The sequence below is a fragment of the Paroedura picta genome, chromosome 3, assembly GCF_049243985.1.
Source record: "Paroedura picta isolate Pp20150507F chromosome 3, Ppicta_v3.0, whole genome shotgun sequence".
Taxonomy (NCBI): domain Eukaryota; kingdom Metazoa; phylum Chordata; class Lepidosauria; order Squamata; family Gekkonidae; genus Paroedura; species Paroedura picta.
Window position 1 is genome coordinate 176,830,266 of NC_135371.1, and position 19,832 is coordinate 176,850,097.

A 19,832-nucleotide genomic window follows, 5' to 3' on the forward strand; every position below is an offset into this window, starting at 1 on the left:
GCCCCCCGGGAGATGCTGCTGTCCCCCACCCCAGAAGAAGCCAACTAGCAGCCCTGCAGCTTCCCTGAGCTGCTCCTGCTCCCGCCTTCTCTGCCCCCCGGCTGATCTGGGCTCCTGTTGGCTTCCTTTGCTTTCCAAATACAGCCGAGCTCTCGTGGGGCTGTCAAGGCAAGAGACGTTCACAAGGGCTTGCCATTGCTTGCCTCTGTGCAGTAACCCTTGGTGGTCTCTCACCCAAATACTGAACCAGGGTATGAATCACCCCCCCCCCGCCCCCCGTGTTACTGGAGCCAGAGGCCCACTGGGCACTTTCAAGCTGGATCTTTATTGCGCCAGGGACATGCTATGGGGTTGATCTCACTGGGAGGGAAAGAACTTTCCAGCCACTACGGAAGAGACGTGCCTGGAGAGGATGCCCTGGGGTAGGGGTTGGAGGCACTAATTTGGACACCTCTCTCCAAAATGGTGATGTGGCTTTTGAGGCCCCTCCCCCCCCTCCCCCCCCTTCCTGCCTGCTGATCCAGCCGGGCTGAGTGGGGGCCGTGTGGTCAGTTTGGCCCTCTGAGCTCATCCCCCGAGTCTATCGGACCCTTTCCGAATGTCCTGCAGTCTCCAGAGTCCGGCTCCCACCCTCCTCGTGGCTGTTATCGCACGGGAAAAAAGGTCTCCAGATTTTCGGGGAATGTTATCTGGCATTACACTCCATCGCATGTATTCAGGGCATAATGGAAATGTAATGTTCAACTTTACTTCTAAGATATGGATTTTTATCCAGAATTTCTTAAATTTTTTGCATGTCCACCACACATGATAAAAGGAGCCAACCTTCTCCTTACATTTCCAACATTTTACATCATATTCTCTAGACATTTTACCTAATATCTTAGGTGTTACATTTTATACCAATCTTCTCTTTAAAAATTGATATTTTGTACGTTTTACCATTTTGTTCCAAAGTTATGACCATTCATCTATTGAAATAGTGCGATTCAAGTTCAACATCTATTTAACCGTGCAGTTTTTGACTTGTCCAGCCTCAATATCGTATTTTAGCAATAGCTTGTACTTTTGTCCCTGTAAATGAGGCTTCGCTTGAAATAACGTATTTTCAAATTGGGTGAAGGCCGGGACTAACCCAGCCTGAATTCGACTCTCAGTCTTAAACCTGGTTGTAACTTGGTGATGTCCCATCCGGGGGACATGAATTCCCTCTTTATTAAGCGCATCACAGCTTTTCAGTTCCCTGCAGCCGTCAACATATCTTTGTACGTAAAACCGCCCAACCTTGTCAGTTGGACCTTATAGGGCATTTCAACAGAGATGTATTTGGGGGAAGCCTCAGTTTGTATTTTTCCCAAAATATTAGTTAAACTCTTGGTCCAGTAACATGGATGATCTTATCTATGGGCTCAGTGACTTCCTTGGTCTCATCTATGGGCCATAAAATATCATGTAGTCGTTTTTCTAAGCCGATTTTTTCAGATACCTGATCTCATGAGTGTGGATCCAGTCTGTCACCCAGGACAGTGCTGCTGCGTGTAAATACTGTTTTCGATTAGGAACATTCTGACTGACTCTTGTCTTCTCACCTTGAAAGACTTTGGAAGCTTCTCTTGGGCTCTTGTTATTCCAAATAAATTTGTTCATGGTGCTTTGCCAGTGGGCTAAGGTCTTAACTTTGATTTCCATCGGAATAATCTGAAATGAAAAGTTCAATTTACGTAAAACACTCATTTTGATAGTTGCCAAACATGCAGACCAGAAATATTTAGCTGGGACCACCTTGACAAAACTTCTTGTATTTTTTTCCATAATGACGTAATTATTTTTGAATCACGTTTCCTAATTTTTGGTTTAAAACGAAATATTTTATTTTTTCCAGATTCACTTCACATCCAATTTTTTTCTTTTATTATAGTAATTGTTCTGAAGCTCCATAAACCCATATTTTTGATCTGTTTATTTTATATCTGCACAGTGACCAAAGTCTTTTAAAATGTCCACTAATTGTGGGAGATAACTTTCAGGATTAGTTTACATAAAAACCACATCCTCACCTTAAAGTCAAGTCCTGGAAGATCTATCATGTTTCATATTTTTGTTGCTATAGTTTCTAAGACCAAGTTAAATAATAAAGGCGAAAGCAGGCATCCTTGCCTGGTGCCCTGCATTGTCTGAATTGTTGGAGATGTAAGCATTCCGTTTACCAAAATCCTGGCTGCCTGCTTTAGATATATTTGCTGAATCATTTCCAAAAACCTCTCTCCGCAATGCATACTTTGTAGGGCTGCTAACAGACACGGTCAAATGCTTTTTCTGCATCATCATCATGAGAAATAAACGCCCTATGTCGTCATGCGCTCGGCACCTCGTCCACAGCACTCAGCACCAAACAAATGCTGCTTGTCATACATATTTTTGGCATAAAACCTGTTGGGCCCCCATGAGCCACGTCACCGATACATCTCTGAAGACTTTCCGCTAAAATTCTGGGGAACCTTTTGCAATCCACATCCCATCATGAACGCGGCCTCTCCGACTGAGGCGAGCAGGGACCCGGCCCCCCTCTCAGTGAGAGAGCCTCTGCAGCTGGACCCCAAGATCGCTCTATACGACGCGCCCATAATTCGGTTGCGGTGCGAAAGGAGTGATTCCGCCAACCGAGGCTTTACGAGGGAGATCCGCACGCTTTGGCGTGCACCAGTGCCATCTAGTGGTAGGATCCAGCCCTGCGGGTGGGGGGTCTCTCTTCTGCCTACAGCCCGGCTCCTTCCTCCTCGGGGACCCGAGTCCCCCGCAGCCGCAGCAGCGTCGGCAGGATCACGACGGGCACCCCGTGCGTGTGCTTCGTTGGGGGCAGGAAAGAGTGTGGGAGCCTGGCCCCCTCAGATCTCAGCCAGACCTCCCTCAGTTGGTGGCTGCTCTCCCCTGGGCCTGGCAGGCTCCTTCTCGCCCCACCCAGGAAACTGCAGGGTCAGCACTGGGATGGGAGACCCCCAAGGAAGTGCAGCAGCATGACTGCAAGGCAGGCCCGGGCAAACCACCTCTGCACAACGCGGGCCTCGGAAGACCCAGGACGAGACCCCAGCCGTGGCAGCCTGGCCCCCCACCCTACATTTTCCATTTCATCACGCTTATTTATATTCTGCCTTTCTCCCCCACAAAGGCCCAGAGCAGCTGCCATCCATCTCTCCATTTGACCCACACAACACCCCTGTGAGGTGAGTCACGTCGGACTGAGGGGGCCGTGACTGGCCAACGCAGAGCAATGGACTTGAACCCGGGACTCTCCATTGCAACACTCTGACCCCTGCAACACGGTGGCCTCAGAACTGCCTTGCATGTTGAAGGGCACAGAGTCGGCTTTCCCCCCACTCCGCATCCCACGAACATGTGCAAAGGGCTAAAGTGGGCATGAGCCGAATGGGGCCGTTTGCAGAATGCATCCGTCTTGGTGGTTTCTCAGCAAGGCAAGGCGGCAATTCTGCTGGGTCAGGCTCCAGGACAGGCCGGGGGGGGGGGCATTGGAGTCCGTGGCCCCTAGAGGCTCCGGCAGCTGCCCCCAGGATCTCTTCTGGGCATTGCAAGGATCCTGGGGCTGGAGAGGACACCCTCCTTTCACTCCCCACAAAAGGCCACTGAGAAGCAGGAGTGATTTCCTACAAGGACTGCCTGTCCAGGGGGGATGCAAGCAGGGGGAAAGGCGGGTGAGAAAACACCTGGATCCCAACAGGGCAGGGGCTGGCGGGGGGGCGGGGGGGTTCAAAATAAGAGCTCCTTGGCCACAAAGAAGGCCGGTTGCTGAGCCTGCAGAGAGGGAGCTGCGGCCTTGAATGGCAGGAAGTGTCTTCATTTCCTCCTCCTCCCAGAGCCCCCCTCAGGAAAGTATTACTCAGAGGCCTTGGGCCACTTCACACAGAGCAAGCCAGCCGTTTCGCACTCGGTGCTTCCTGCTCTGTCCGGGAAGGGGCTCTCTGCAGCACAAGGATGCTGGCCCGGCCTCGGGTAGGACAGGGGTACAATATAGGAATACCAGAAGACCCTTCCTGGGTCAGACCAGTGAGAGACAACCAGTTGCTCTGCAGGGCCAGCCACAGGGCAGGGAGGCTAAGGCCCTTGAGAAGACCCTCAGAAAGGCCTCCTGGGTCAGGCCAGGGAGGGTCCCTCCAGGCCAGCCTCCCGTCTCACCCAGGGGCCAGCCAGTTCCTCTGCAGGGCCAGCCACAGGGCAGAGAGGCCGAGGCCTTCCCCTGAGAAGACCCTCAGAAAAGCCCTTCTGGGTCTGGCCAGGGAGGGTCCCTCCAGGCCAGCCTCCCGTCTCACCCAGGGGCCAGCCAGTTCCTCTGCAGGGCCAGCCACAGGGCAGAGAGGCCGAGGCCTTCCCCTGAGAAGACCCTCAGAGAGCCCTGCTGGGTCAGGCCAGGGAGGGTCCCTCCAGTCCAGCCTCCCTTCTCCCCCAGGGGCCAGCCAGTTCCTCTGCAGGGCCAGCCACAGGGCAGGGAGGCCGAGGCCTTCCCCTGAGAAGACCCTCAGGAGAGCCCTGCTGGGTCAGGCCAGGGAGGGTCCCTCCAGTCCAGCCTCCCTTCTCCCCCAGGGGCCAGCCAGTTCCTCTGCAGGGCCAGCCACAGGGCAGAAAGGCCGAGGCCTCCCCCTTAGAAGACCCTCAGGAGAGCCCTGCTGGGTCAGGCCAGGGAGGGTCCCTCCAGTCCAGCCTCCCGTCTCACCCAGGGGCCAGCCAGTTCCTCTGCAGGGCCAGCCACAGGGCAGAGAGGCCGAGGCCTTCCCCTGAGAAGACCCTCAGAAGAGCCCTGCTGGGTCAGGCCAGGGAGGGTCCCTCCAGTCCAGCCTCCCGTCTCACCCAGGGGCCAGCCAGTCCCTCTGCAGGGCCAGCCACAGGGCAGGGAGGCCGAGGCCTTCCCCTGAGAAGACCCTCAGAAGAGCCCTGCTGGGTCAGACCAGGAAGGGTCCCTCTGGGCCAGCCAGTTCCTCTGCAGGGCCAGCCCCAGGGCAGAGAGGCCGAGGCCTTCCCCTGAGAAGACCCTCAGAAGAGCCCTGGTGGGTCAGGCCAGGGAGGGTCCCTCCAGTCCAGCCTCCCGTCTCACCCAGGGGCCAGCCAGTTCCTCTGCAGGGCCAGCCAGAGGGCAGAGAGGCCGAGGCCTTCCCCTGAGAAGACCCTCAGAAGAGCCCTGCTGGGTCAGACCAGGAAGGGTCCCTCTGGGCCAGCCAGTTCCTCTGCAGGGCCAGCCCCAGGGCAGAGAGGCCGAGGCCTTCCCCTGAGAAGACCCTCAGAAGAGCCCTGCTGGGTCAGCCAGGGAGGGTCCCTCCAGTCCAGCCTCCCGTCTCACCCAGGGGCCAGCCAGTTCCTCTGCAGGGCCAGCCACAGGGCAGAGAGGCCGAGGCCTTCCCCTGAGAAGACCCTCAGAAGAGCCCTGCTGGGTGAGGCCAGGGAGGGTCCCTCCAGTCCAGCCTCCCGTCTCACCCAGGGGCCAGCCAGTTCCTCTGCAGGGCCAGCCACAGGGCAGAGAGGCCGAGGCCTTCCCCTGAGAAGACCCTCAGAAGAGCCCTGCTGGGTGAGGCCAGGGAGGGTCCCTCCAGTCCAGCCTCCCGTCTCCCCCACGGGCGAGCCAGTTCCCCTGCAGGGCCAGCCACAGGGCAGAGAGGCCGAGGCCTTCCCCTGAGAAGACCCTCAGAAGAGCCCTGGTGGGTCAGGCCAGGGAGGGTCCCTCCAGTCCAGCCTCCCGTCTCCCCCAGGGGCCAGCCAGTTCCTCTGCAGGGCCAGCCACAGGGCAGAGAGGCCGAGGCCTTCCCCTGAGAAGACCCTCAGAAGAGCCCTGCTGGGTCAGGCCAAGGAGGGTCCCTCCAGTCCAGCCACCCATCTCACCCAGGGGCCAGCCAGTTCCTCTGCAGGGCCCCCACAGGGCAGAGAGGCCGAGGCCTTCCCCGGAGAAGACCCTCAGAAGAGCCCTGCTGGGTCAGGCCAGGGAGGGTCCCTCCAGTCCAGCCTCCCATCTCACCCAGGGGCCAGCCAGTTCCTCTGCAGGGCCAGCCACAGGGCAGAGAGACCGAGGCCTTCCCCTGAGAAGACCCTCAGAAGAGCCCTGCTGGGTCAGGCCAGGGAGGGTCCCTCCAGTCCGGCCTCCCGTCTCACCCAGGGGCCAGCCAGTTCCTCTGCAGGGCCAGCCACAGGGCAGAGAGGCCGAGGCCTTCCCCTGAGAAGACCCTCAGAAGAGCCCTGCTGGGTCAGGCCAGGGAGGGTCCCTCCAGTCCAGCCTCCCGTCTCACCCAGGGGCCAGCCAGTTCCCCTGCAGGGCCAGCCACAGGGCAGAGAGGCCGAGGCCTTCCCCTGAGAAGACCCTCAGAAGAGCCCTGCTGGGTCAGACCAGGGAGGGTCCCTCCAGTCCAGCCTCCCGTCTCACCCAGGGGCCAGCCAGTTCCCCTGCAGATGCCTTCCAGTGCCTGTGGCCCCGTCTGCACCCATTGAGAGATCGCTCTTGATGGCCTGGGAAGTGCTTTCTGTGGGTCTCAAGTGAAGCAGGGTCCGTGGAGGAGGCCATCCTGGAATGCTGGGGGTGGCCGCTGGGGGGTCTGGCCTGCATGCCAACATGCCCCCTCTACTCTGCTGCCCATCCCGCACCCCCACTGCCCTTCCCCAGCAGGCGTCAGGGTCCCCAGGCAGCACCTGGAGGCTGGCAACCCTCATGCCCCCGCTGGGAGCCAGGCTGCCTCTGGGTGGCTGGAGGGCGGGAGCTGCCTGGTGCCTGCAGGGCGCATCCCATGGCAGGAAGCACCTGGCGTGTCTGGCGGAAGCAGCCGCTCCGTCTGCTTCCTGCCTCTCCTTCCGGCTTGGGCTGGGGACGCGGCCAGAGCAGGGGGGAGGCAGCATGTAGGCAACAGGCGCAAACAATACCTATGCAACAGTGGCCGCTCTGCAGGTGGCCAGGCCTCCCCCCACCCCCCCCCACCCACCCACCCCCATCTTGATTTTGCTTAACCCCCCCCCCCCAACAACGCTCCGTCCCTCAAAACTCTTCTTCACTCCGGCCTGTCAGGAGGACTCCTTGCATTTCCCCAGCCGAGAGAAGGTGGGCTTGTCAAGGTGGGCTTGTCTTTTGCCCCGCGGGGCTTGCCCACCTGAGTGCCCAACCGTTCCTGCCTCGGTCTTTGTTCTGAGTCTCAGGTCGCTGCAGTAGAGCACCTCCTCACCGCGGGTGTTGGGTGCAGCTGGGAGGGTCCTCACTAGAACCTCCTGGAGGGCCCATATCTTGGTTGCCGGATCAGGTTCAAGGTTTTGGTTTTTTAACTCTTAAGTCTCTGCACGGCCTGGGCCCCACTCATCTGAGGAACCGCTTAGCTGCTCATGCCCCCCACAGGACACTTCGCTCTGCAGGTACGGATTTGCCGGTTGTCCTGGGCCCCCGGGATGTCCGCCTGGCCTTGTCGGCCGTGGCCCCAGCCTGGTGGAATGAGCCCTGGAAGAGCTGTGGGCCCTGACAGAGCTGAGTTCTGCTGGGCCTGTGAGACGGAGCTCCTCCCCAAGGCGTTTGGTTGAGGCCAGGGCGGCGACTGGATTACTGAACGGTGGACCCCCCCCTAGCTCTAATCTAAATTTAAATTTAACATCTACACCCCCTGGGCCCTCACTGGCTGCAGAGCAGGACTGGAAGTATCTGGAGTACTTTTAAATAAGCTGCTGGGGATTTATGGGGATTTTGTTGCATACCGCCATGAGATGACCCCTTGTGAGTGGCAGTATATAAACGGCAAAAGAAATAGAAATGCACAAACAGTGTGGGGGTGGACTATCGTCCATTGAAAGAATCAACAAATGAACCAGCGGCCGTTACAAGTCAGGTGCGTATCTCAGACGGTTAGGGAGTCTCTCCCCAGGCTTCCCTCCACCTCATCTCAGCCTCATCCAGCCTCCCTTTGGATGTGTTCAGTGTCCCCTCAGCGCACAGGACACACCCATTGTGAGACTGCTGCGCAGGTGGTGTGCCAAAGCGAACGGCGTGCTTAGGCATGGGGAGCCTGCAGGGGGGGTCAGGAGGCGGGGCCTTGGCGCCTCCACCCTGCCCCCACCTGGCTCTGGGCCCATCCCCAGTTTGGGACTGGGACGGCCACAGGTCTTTCCGGAGCGTAGTTTCTTGCTGGATCCCCCAGAGGGCGCTGGCACATCTCCCTGAGATGCTATGGCGGGATGAGCGTGGCTTGCTTAGCAGCTGCTTGTCTAAAGGAAGGGTGTGCAAAGCAGCAGCCCACAAAGTCTCATTCTGGGTGTAAGAATTTGCGTGCAGGCAGGAGAATAAAGTCTGTCTCCAGGGGCACCTTTAAGACCCACAAGGTTTGCGTGCCTGCCCATGACAGCTCATGCCCAGCATGGCACTTTGTGGGTCTTCAAGGGGCCCCTGGAGTCATACTGTGTTCTCCTGACTCACGAAACCGCCCCTTGCAAGCTGCAGTCAGACGGAGTTCTGTGCAAAGGCAGTGAAAAGGCCAGGAAAGCTTTTCTTCGGAGGGGGGGAGGCCATGGGAAGGAGGGGGATTATGGTGTGCTAGAACAGCCCCTATGCATCTCATAGGCGGATTTGGCAGGGGTTCTCATTGTGTTTTTCCAGCACGCATCCCGCAGCTGAGGTGGGATACCAGCCTCTGTCCAGCGACTGAGAGGCCTGCGAGGCTCACAGTGATGAAGTGATGGGCAGCCATAGCCCCCCCCGCCCCCCCCCCCCCGCCCTTCAAGCCGTCCAGGCACGCGCGGCTGCCAGCACCTTTCTCACCCGGCACGGTGAAAACCAGCAGGGCATTCCTGGAACCGCCTGTGACGGGTGTCTGATTTGTCTGGGAACAGCCATTTTTCTGACCGCCTCACACGAAAGGCAGCCTATTCTGGGTCCTTGCAGTCCCCATGTCTGGCCTCTTCCCGCTGAGGTCGGGACCCAGAGGGGCGGCCGTCAAAGCCCCAAGCCCTAAACTGGCTGATCAGCTTCCAAAACGTCCTCTCGGTTCCTCTGCTTTCGGTCCATGTCCCATGCAAGAGGTCACTGGAGGCCGAGGCAGAGATGAGATGACCCCCAGAGAGGAAGCTCTCTCTCTCTCTCTCTCTCTCTCTCTCTCTCCCGCTCTGTCCAGGGCCTCCGGCCTGCACTCTTCCCTTCCGAGGCAGCTTCTCCTTCTCCGCAGGGCAAACTCTGAGGTCTTTCAAGGCAGCCCCTCGGAGTCAAGCCCAGTCGCCAGGAGGGGGTCCGGGTCTTGTCATGGGCAGTTGCCCGCCTCCCACTGCAAGGCAGAGAGCCCCAGTGCGCCCAGCCACTGGTGGACTCCCCCCTCCCCCCCCCCAGGTCCAGCTGCCCCACCTCTTCACTAGACTCCTGGGCTTGGAAGAGCTTTGTGAGGACCAACCCATCCTGTGGGGGGGAGGGGGAGCCAGCCGCCAGCCCCTCATTTGCATCCAGTCTCCCCCCACCCGCCCACTGATAAGGTTTGGCCCCAGGGGTAAGACAGGCGGCAGAGGCCTTCCCCTCCCTGGGCGGTTACAGCAGGAGTCTGGTCTGGAAGCCAAGAACTACCTGTGGGGATGCCACCCCTCCTACAATCATAGACTAACAGAGTGGGAAGGGACCTCCTGGGTCATCTATGCAGGACACTCAACACCCTCTCACCCTCCCGCTGTCCCCTGCCGCCCCCTGGAGCCTCCACAGAATCAGCCTCTCCTCTGTCAGATGGGGGGGGGGCGGGATGACCTTGCAGCCCTTCCTGGGAGTCTCTGCTTCCGCTCTGGAGGGGGCCACCTAGAAGGTGCCATCTGGACATGGACAGGAGGGGACATGGTTCTGGGAGGAACAGGGGGAGCCGAGGACAGGGCAGCTGCTCCTGTTCCCAACCTCCAGCTGCGGCCCCTGGGGCCACAAACGGCCTCTGGCCGACAGAGATCCGTTCTGCGGGATAATCCAGAGGGCTTGGCTTCCCAAAGTGGCGAAATCGTCCCGGCCCTTTATCGTCTCTTATCGCCAGCAGATGAAAGGCCCCTTTGTGCCGAGGGTCCATGGGACAGGGCCCCCCCCCCAGATTCCAATGGAGCCCGGCTGGGCACACGGCACTCAGGCTGGGCCTCGAGTAGGCCTGGAAGAGGGCGGCTGGGGAGCTTTCTGGAGCCCTCCCAGAAGACTTCAGAGCCAGGCCTGGCACCAGGGAGTCAGCCCCAGACGCAGCCTGTGTGGGGAAGGTCTCCCACTTGCCAGGCAGGCCCCAGGGGAAACGGATGCTCCGGAGGGCAGGCTCGGCCCTCCCCCTCCTCAGGCGCCACTACCCCCCCCCCCCCGGCAACCATGCATGGGCTTGCCATCCTCCAGGAAGGGCCTGAAGAGGTCAGTTCTGTTTGGGAGGGTGCTGGGCTGGATGGCATGCGGCCATTCTGGGACCCTCCCCCCCGCCCCCCCCACAGCTCCACCCCCTCCCAAATAGCCAGGAGCTTCCCAGCCTGGAGCTGGTGCAGCAAGGGGCTCATCCCATGCTGGGGAAAGGCAGCCTCCACAGGCCCCCCGATTGACGTGGGGGGGGGTCTTGCCACCTTGGCCACTGGAGGCCGAGTGGAGCAGGGACAGTGGGGCTGGCCCCGTGACAGCACACAAAAGATCTCTCCCCCAGCCCAGCTCTCCGGGAGGCCGAGCCAGGCTCCAAGCCCCGCCCTGCCCTCTGACTCAGCTTCCCAAAGTCCCCGAGTCAGAGCCACGAGACTCTGTGGGGCAAGGAGAGAACCGGCCCCATGGGGCAGGGGAGGGAGTGTTCTTATCCCACCCCTCACTACCCAAAGGAACACCAGGAGGCTCCCAAACACCTTTCCTTCGTCTCCCCACAACAGACCCCCTATGAGGGAGGTGGGCCTGGGAGAGCTCTGGGAGAACTGCCCTTCGGGAACAGCTCCAAGAGGCATGTGACCAACCTAAGGTCGCCCAGCTGGGAACCCACCCCACTTCTCCAGATGATCTGTGCTAACAGATTTCATGCTAACAGGTGAGAATCATAGACTCATAGAATCAGAGTCAGAAGGTGCCCCCAGGGTCATCTAGTCCAGCCCCTTGCAGAATGCAGGAAAGGCACAACTTCAAGGACGGGGTTGGCTGTCCTTGGCAAATTCTGCTTTTCACATTTCCCTCCCTGCTTGACGCCCCCGGGGAAGCACCGTCTTCCCCTTTCCGTGATTCATCGGCTCCTGAGAACATAAAAACAGCCCGGGTGGATCCTAGAGCAGGGTCCCTCTGGAAACTCAGAGTCAGGCCCATGGCGGGGGGGGGGGGGTGACCCTGCTTGGCCCCAGCACCAGCCAGCCAGACAAACGGTGGCTGCCTCCGAGCCTAGCTAGCTGGCGACCCCTTCCCTCTCTCGGTTCTGCAGAGGGGCTTGTCTCTCCCAGCCTCGGTGGTGGCTTTGCCCCTGTGTTCAGCAGCTGGCCAACGGCCCCCATCCCGTCTGCTGGCCCAGGCGCTGGGGAGCCAGCCAGGGAGGCCGAGAAGGGGTTAAGGGCCGGGGAGTTGGCTGCCTTCCCTTATCAGCGCTGGAGTGCAGGCAGGTTAAAGAGTGGAGAGGGGGGGGGGAATGTCACATGGCAGTGCAGGGGGGGGGGATGGAAAGGCTGGCTGTTTCCCCATCACACACCCCTGACTCCTCGTGCAGCAGGGAACTAGCCACCCGCCCCACCCCCCACCCTGGCCAGTGCCTGATAAAAATGTTCCCTGTCCCCGCAGAGGAGCTTCATTTACTCCCAGGAAAAGACCCTGCGAACTTCTGAGCTGCACCTCCAGTCCTGCTCCCACTCAGAAGGCCACGGAAGGAAGGAAGGAAGGAAGGAAGGCAGGTAAGCCCCCCCCCCTCTGGTCTGGCTGCTCAGCCATCGGCCTCCCAGTCCCCATTGCTGCCCTTTCTGGCGTTTCCCGTGAGGTTTGAGCTCCCAAGGTCTCCATTGGGGCAAAGTGTGAGTCCAGGCAGCCACCCTGATGATCGGCCAAGGCCTGACCTTTCACGCGCATGCACCAGACACACACCTGGCAGGGCAGCGCCCCGGAGCCTTCCCTGCTGGGTCTCCCGGGAGCCCCTGGACTCACACTTTGTTCTGCTGGGACACCCTCCTGGGCGCTGTCAGCACATGAGTCTTTGCAAGGCAATGCTTCCTCCACCAGGTACAAGTTGGAATGGAAATGCCCACTTGGTTTCTGAACTCTATTTCCTGAAGGGAGCTTTGAGTCCCAAAACTCACCTCCCCCCCCCCCCCCCCCCCCGGTCTCTGAGGAGCTCCCGGGCTCCTATCTCGCTGTTCTGAAACTATTTTTCTTTTCCACCTTCCTGTTTTCCTCCATCACCTGTGCTAATCCTGAGGAAAAACAATTGGAGCAGGTGATTTAGGAGCATTTCCCAGACTTCAGCTTAAGCCCTCTGAGGGGAAAGTCCTTTGGGGAGTGTCCTTGTGCTGTCGAATGCAGGCTGGGACTTCCAGAAGAGCCAGCGTGGTGTCATGATTCCCCAGGCCTCCTCCACGTGCAGCCCGCCCCAGTTCCCTCAGAGCTATTCATGTGGAGCAGTCCTGTCAGAGCTCTCTCAGCCCCTCGACCTCACAGGGTGTCTGCTGTGGGGAGAGGAAAGGGAAGGCTTTCTTTGGGTAGAGAAAAGCCTTTGGGCCTCCTTTGGGTAGAGAAAAGCGGCATCTAAGAACCAGCCCTTCTTCTTCAGTCCTGTCAGCAGTAGAAAAGCTTCAGTGTGTTTCAGCTGGAGGAGCGTCGAGGACTGCTGGGATTGGCCCCACCAGGGCGGATGTTCCGGGGAGTTCCCTTTCCCTGTTGTGAGGTCTGGCCAAGCTCCCCGTGCCCCCAGCCCACGGAGAGGGCTTGGAAGGGGCAGTGGGCAAGGGGCACAGGCGACAGGCGTTTCCCCGGACAGTCCCAGGGCCGAGGCTCCTGCGCCCAGCTCAGAGGGCAGCATATGAACTTGCAAGCCCTCCCAGCAACGTCCCGGGACTGGCCTCCCCTCCTGTCCGCCGCAGGCTCTGCTTTTTTGCCCCCCTGTCGCCCCAGCCTTTGGGGTGTAGTGACCCACAAGCCCCCGTTCGGGTGGGACAGAAAATCCCCTTGGGGGAGGGGAAACCCACCCGAATATGCACCAAGCAAGAGAACTGCCTCCATTGGGAACCTTCCGGGACGGGTGGGTTGTGAAATGCTCTGGCCAAGAGGCAAAACCTGGGGGGGAGGGGGGGCTCTGAGCCATGCCCCCTCCCAGTCGCTCAACTGGTGCCCATGGGGAGAACTTGGGGTGCGGGAGAAGCCCTCTCCTTCCACCCCTCCCCCCCCCGCATGGCAGTGGATCACAGGACCTTGTGCTGCTTCCTGTTGCACGTCTTATCCTTGTACTCTGCATCTTGAGTTTGCTTCCATTCTTCTCTCTCCCTCGGCTGTTGGATTTCCTGGGTCTGTTTATTTACAGAAGTGCCTTGATGTTAGCCCTGAGACCTTTGCCTGCCTTTCCCTTCCTGATCTGTAGTTGTGCCTTCAGCTGACCTCACAGGCAGGCGAGGGTGGCCCGGGGCGGGAGGGCCCAGATTCCAGGAGGGGGGGGGCACGGGGGAAGGAGGGAGGGCCGCAGAGGTCCAGCTTCCAAAGCTGCCATTTTCTCCAGCAGCCTCATAGGTCCCTCTCACCACGTCCACTCCGGCCTGTGATGGTCTCTCAGCACCTGGAGACCCCCCCCCCCCTTTCTCCAGGGCAGGAGGACAGGGGGCCGCGAGGAAGCAGTCCCCGAGGAAGGGGGCCAGGACTCAGGGTGGTTCCTGCCCTGCCACTCATTGTGTCCGTCTCGAAGGGGCTGCTGGACGCCGCCTCTTTCCCGCTGCTCCGGACAGACTGGCACGGCCGCCCATCCGGATCCAGCCTCACGTCAGAAGCTCCTACCCCGCAAATCCTCTTGGCCTGCATGGTGCTGCTCGAGTCACCTCTGCCTTTCCCGTCAATGCAAGCTCTTGCTTCCCTTGCAGGCGATGCGGCTCCTCCTGGCCCTCTGGGGGCTCCTGCTGGTTGCCCCCACCAGCCTCCATGCCCGCTCTGCGCTGCGCTTCATCGCTGTGGGCGACTGGGGCGGGAAGCCCCTCTCCCCCTTCTACACAGACCGCGAGGTGGCCGTCGCAGAGGAGATGGCGGCCACGGTGTCGGCCACGGGGGCGGAATTCATCTTGTCCCTCGGAGACAACTTCTACTACACCGGAGTGAGCGACCTGTATGACAAACGGTTCCAGGTGAGGAACAGGGAAGGGCTTCTCCATCTGGACCCCTGGGGCCCGGAAGAAGGGGAAGCCACGCCGCAGGCAGCCTTCCTGAGCAGAAGCTCTGAGGCCTGGTGTAAAACACACCCACCCACCCACCCACCCACCCACCCTCTCTTGTGCCAGCGGATTTCTGCTCAAGACAGAATCTCTGTGCATTAAGCCTCGCCCTCGCCCCATCTCCCTGCGCACAGGTGCCCCTCCCCAGTGCTGAAGGCTGCCAACCTCCAGGCTGGAGCTCTCCTGCAGGGGACAGAGGATCAGTCCCCCCCCCCGGAGGAAATGCTGCTTTGGACTCCACTGAGGGCCTTCCCACCCCCAAACTGCCCTCCTCAGGCTCCTCCCCCCCAATCTTTCTGCCCCCTAACAGCAGGAGACATTCTTTCTTTCCCGCATGCTGGGATGTGCCTCTGGAGCTCCCACAGGCCTCCCTCCCACCCATGCTTGGAAGCCCTCCTGCTGCTGGTGCCCCCCCCCCCACTTCACCCACCAGGTCTGGCTGGTGCACACGGCCGGGAGCCATGAGGGGAGTCCTTGTGGTGCCACCTCTGTGGCACTGGGCACGTAGTAACGCTGCTGGTGGAGCCGAGCAAGCGAAGAGATGGGGAGGGCTTAGTGGCAGCGGAAGGGTGTGGCCAGGGGCCCGGCAGTGGCCCCCACCTCAGCCTTGCTTTCTGCCTGCCGCCCAGGATCCCCTGCAGATGTTCTTCTGCTCTGCCTCCCCCCTTGCAGGAAACCTTTGAGACCGTCTTTCGAGCCCCTTCCTTGCGCAACATCCCCTGGTACGTCATCGCAGGGAACCACGACCACCTGGGGAACGTGTCCGCCCAGATTGCCTACAGCAAGATCTCCACGCGTTGGTGAGCCTTGGGAGGGGGGGGGGCTGCTTCTGGCCACTTCCCAGCCCAGGGGCATGTTGAACTGCAGGGACCTTTCCCTTTTTCACTTGTCAACAGACCAGGAAAATAAGCCCTGCAGCTGGCACCTCCCCCAGTTGAGTGGTTGGAGTGTTCCCTTAGTTGCTCCTGGGCTTCCTGCCTAGTCTCCTGTAGAAACCGGCTGGAGAGGTGGATCTCCGCCAAGGGTGGGGTGGGGTGGGCCTTGCAGAGTCCCAGGGTGTGTTTGGGGTGCTCATCCTGAGCCTTCGGAGCCCTGACGTTGCCCTGTATGAATGTGACTTGGCACTGCGGGATGCCCCGGGAAGTGTGCTAGGGTTGCCAGCCTCCAGGGGGGCCAGAATGGAAAGACCCATCTGTCCACAGCCTAGTTAAAGGGCCAAGAAAGATGCTGATGAGGCCTCAATTTAAACGCTGAAAAATAGTCACAAGCCAAGCCCGAACAAGCTCCAAGAGAAGGCGGCTACACCACACAGATCCCTCAAACTAGAACTTCATTAAAAAATTGGGAAACGATGTCCTTTTTACCACTGAGAAACCCCTGAAACATTCTGCAGGCTCCGAGAACCCCCAGAAGCGGTCAGCAGGCCACGCCTCCTGGCCACACCCCAGAAGTTGCTTTTATGACTAGGGCCCCGCCCCTTTCCAACCCCTCCAGGCCCAGTATTGGCCAAGGTGGGTGGTCAACACAACCATAAGTGGTCATATTACCTGAGGGCCTGTCATACAGAAGATGGAGCAGAGTTCTGTTGCCCAAGAGGGTCAGACCACAATCAATGGATTGAAATCAATTCAAAAGAATTTTTGGCTAAACATCCGGAAAAAGTTCCTGACTTAGAGTGGTTTCTCAGTGGAACAGGATTCCTTGGGAGGTGGTGAGTTCTCCTTCTTTGGAAGTTTTTAAGCAGAAGCTGGAGGGTCACCTGACGGAGGGGCTGATTTTGTGAATTTATGCAGATTGTGAGTGGTCAGGAAGGGATGTGCCAGTGTTTGGCTCTTGTGGCCCTTTCTTGCACATCAGGGAATTGCTTGCCATTGTGGAATAGTGATTAATTTCCTCCAGGCCAGGCTGGATTCTGGAGATTTCTGGTGGGGGGATCACTTGGGCATGAAATTGGGGTCACTGTGGGTAGACAGGTAGTTGTGAGCTCCTGCATTGCGCAGGGGGTTGGACTAGATGGCCCTGGAGGACCCTTCCAACACTATGGAAAGAATGAATGGATATGGATTATTTTTGTTATAAAGCCTAAGGCTTGAATCCTGTTAAGTAGTTGAAAATGCTTGAAATGCTGTTTTAAGAAGAAATTTGCAGCAAGCAGAAGAAGAAACGGCTTTTATCCAGAAAGTCTTTGAACTAAAGTCCCTGCAAAAGATCCCCAGATAGGGTCCCTCCCCCCAATGCCGAATAAGCCCCGCCCTGGGGCTGCCGATGCATTTGGCCCGTGCCTGGGCAGCTGAAGCCCTCCCTGCTGCGTCTCCTTGACCGCTCCTCCTTCTGCTGCCTTTCCAGGCGTTTCCCCAAATCCTACTACAAGCTGAGGTTCAAGGTCCCCAGCAGCAACGCCACGGTGGCCATCCTCATGATCGACACAGTGACCATCTGCGGCAATTCAGACGACTTCCAGGACGAGCAGCCGCTGGCTCCCAAGGATTTCGGCGTGGCCCGGAGCCAGCTGTCCTGGTTGCGCAAGCAGATGGCCAAGTCCAAGGACGATTACCTGCTGGTGGCTGGGCACTACCCGGTCTGGTCTGTGGGGAGACACGGCCCCACCACGTGCTTGGTCAAGCTTCTCCAGCCCCTCCTGCAGCAGCACAAGGCCACGGCCTACTTGTGCGGCCACGACCACAACCTGCAGGTGAGCAGGCAGCCCCTCCTCCTTCTCCATGTCCTGCCGAGAGCTTTGCCTTCACACGTTTCCTGGACAGAGCAGGCAACATAGGTTCAGACAGGGGGGGGTTCCCAAGGAGTTAGGAGTTGAATGCATCCGTGATGTTTTCCTGCAGAGTGGGGTTTGCTAGCCTGCTGTAGAATGGGACAGATCAGTGAGCCTGCATGAAGTCTGTTCTCCTCTCTGTTTCTCCCCCAACAGTACTTGGAGGACAAAGCCGGCGTGGGCTACGTGCTGAGTGGCGCTGGCAACTTCATGGATAACTCCACAAAAAATCAGCACTTGGTCCCGGCTGGCTACCTACGCTTCTTCTACGGCCAGACAGCTTCTCTGGGGGGATTTGCCTACATCAAGATCGACGGGAAGGAGATGAGCATCACCTACCTGGACAACAAACGCAGGTCGCTCTACAAGACCTCGTTGCCCCGAAGGAGGCTTCGCTGAGGCAGGACAGCCTCTGCCACCCACAGACTTGACGGCCAGGGCAGTTTGAGCCCCTGCGGCACACACAGATGGCTCTTTCCACCCGGCCTGGGAACTGGCTGGCAGTGGAACTAGCCCAAGAGGGCTCAAACAGCTCGTCTTTGGAGGGGGACATTCTCCCCCACAAAACAGCTGTAGGGTTGTGTTTCTGTAGAACAGCATACCTTCTCCTGCCTTCTCAGGGTCCTTGATTCCTTCTCCACATGCCTCTTGGCAGCCTAGGGAGGTAAGCCCGACACAGCCTCAGTAGGTGGTTTTCAGCATTTTAACATAAGCTTTTCCCTGGCAACACAGAGGATCAATCAGTATTGGCAGCAAGCAGAGCCCTGGCAGTCTGAAATCTTCACTTTCACACAGGTGTGGCCTGCACATGGCTCCACTTCCTCTGTAGTGCCACTGTCATCTGGCTGAAGGTGGCTTCAGAGGAAGTCTCACCTACTTTAGACAGGCTGGGAAATGAATCAAGCAGAGGGAAAGCACAGGAATGAGGCACCCTAGGTGTGTATATGGGTGGTGGTTGTGTGTGTGTGTGGGAGAATTCCTTGCCCTGTTTTGGTACACAGCAAGAACTTGTCTTAAGCAGCTGGACAGCCATAATCCACTGCCATCCTATTGTAGGAGAACAGATTTCGGCCTAGTTAAGCCCTCCACTCTAAACCTTCTGCGGAGGTGTAGGTTTCAGGCGAGGATGGAGGAGCTGTCAACTAATTAAGTCTAGGGCAGCAGAATACCTTTGTGCTCTCTGGACAGCATGTTGGGCTTCAAATCTGCAGGCAGGGCTGAAATTCAGACCACGGATCCCGAAGGACAAGAGGCTTCTGCCCCATCCCCCACACTTGAAAAGCATAAGCCTCTCCCTGGACCCTCCCCGTATTACAGAATCCTCTTTTCCAACCCATTTTCCAGCTCCCTGTAATGTGGATAAAGGGATTCTGCATCACACACTGAACCTTTCTAAGGGGATGATGCACCTATGACAGAACACCTGTCCTCCCCCTGCAGGGGAACTGCCCTTTGCAGTGGCAGGGAAGGTACTTGGTGGTGAGAAGGGATACAAAACACTCTGGAGGCCAAGCAAAAACCTTTCCAATATGCAGTTGCCCTAAGCCTGGGCTTACTGCTGCTCCGTCCATTTGGGACATGTTACTGCACAGACATTTATTTCCCAGGCACTGGACATGATGACTCCCCCTTTCCACCCACCCAGAACATGAGTGTGCGAAGAGGGCAGGAGTTCTTTCCACTTTGCTTTTCCTTTTGACTCCATTTTGAGTCTGATTCTGCTCCAGCCACAAGCTCCAGTTATGCATTTTAAGGTTCCTTTTTTGATGCAGATTCTTATCTTTTGAATTAGGAGCGCTTGGTTTACTGCCAGGGCAAAGATTTTGTGCAAGTTCAATCCTGTTTCACTTTGTATAAGATACTCTATTTTTTCCTTGTGACTTTCATTTCAATAAACTACTTTTAGATCAGTCATCACATTTGTCGTTAAAGTCATTTCAGATCACTGCTCTCTTCCTTGCAAGGCACCGTCCCTGTCTCCCATCCATGCTCTCGAGCAGCACAAGGAGCTGTAACTTCAAGGACGAGCGGCCTGCGGGGCCATTTCTCTCCAGAGGGTTCCTCACACACTCGGGGGGTGGGGGGGGGGCGAGGCTCATCACAAAGCAACCCCCCCAACTGGAAGGTCGGAATGGGAGGCTACAGGTCGGGCAGTGAAAGGATCTGGGCCCCAGAAGGACTCGGCCGAGGCCCACTGGTCTGGGGGGGGGGAACGGGGGTCGCCTACTGTCCACGGAGGCTTGCCAACCTCCAGGGGGGGCCTGGAGACCCCCAGGACGCGTCATTCGCCGCTTGCTGCCTTAATGAAGGCGGCCGAAGTCAGCCCCTCCGATTCCCCACGGACCCCGCTGCAGAGAGGCGTGCCAACCTCCAGGGGGGGCCTGGAGACCCCCAGGACGCGTCATTCGCCGCTTGCTGCCTTAATGAAGGCGGGCGAAGTCAGGCCCTCCGATTCCCCACGGACCCCGCTGCAGAGAGGCGTGCCAACCTCCAGGGGGGGCCTGGAGACCCCCAGGACGCGTCATTCGCCGCTTGCTGCCTTAATGAAGGCGGGCGAAGTCAGGCCCTCCGATTCCCCACGGACCCCGCTGCAGAGAGGCGTGCCAACCTCCAGGGGGGGCCTGGAGACCCCCAGGACGCGACATTCGCCGCTTGCTGCCTTAATGAAGGCGGCCGAAGTCAGCCCCTCCGATTCCCCACGGAC

The 19,832-nt window shown here is 58.7% G+C and overlaps 1 protein-coding gene across 4 annotated transcripts; it reads left to right on the forward strand.

Moving 5' to 3' along the window:
* Nucleotides 1-2,505: 2,505 nt before the first annotated feature.
* On the forward strand, nt 2,506-19,042 carry ACP5 (acid phosphatase 5, tartrate resistant). 4 transcript variants are annotated; one of them, XM_077329925.1, is made up of 7 exons: nt 2,506-2,716; nt 3,167-3,221; nt 11,741-11,846; nt 14,014-14,271; nt 15,031-15,158; nt 16,705-17,050; nt 17,285-19,042. In XM_077329925.1, the coding sequence occupies exons 1-7, from the start codon at nt 2,521-2,523 to the stop codon at nt 17,525-17,527; spliced, it is 1,332 nt and encodes a 443-aa protein (XP_077186040.1). In that variant the 5' UTR covers nt 2,506-2,520; the 3' UTR covers nt 17,528-19,042. The 4 variants fall into 4 exon arrangements, with proteins under 4 accessions (XP_077186040.1, XP_077186041.1, XP_077186043.1 ...); XM_077329926.1 differs by lacking the exons at nt 2,506-2,716; nt 3,167-3,221 and adding an exon at nt 10,747-11,009; XM_077329928.1 differs by lacking the exons at nt 2,506-2,716; nt 3,167-3,221 and adding an exon at nt 11,369-11,561.
* The last annotated feature ends 790 nt before the right edge of the window (nt 19,043-19,832 follow it).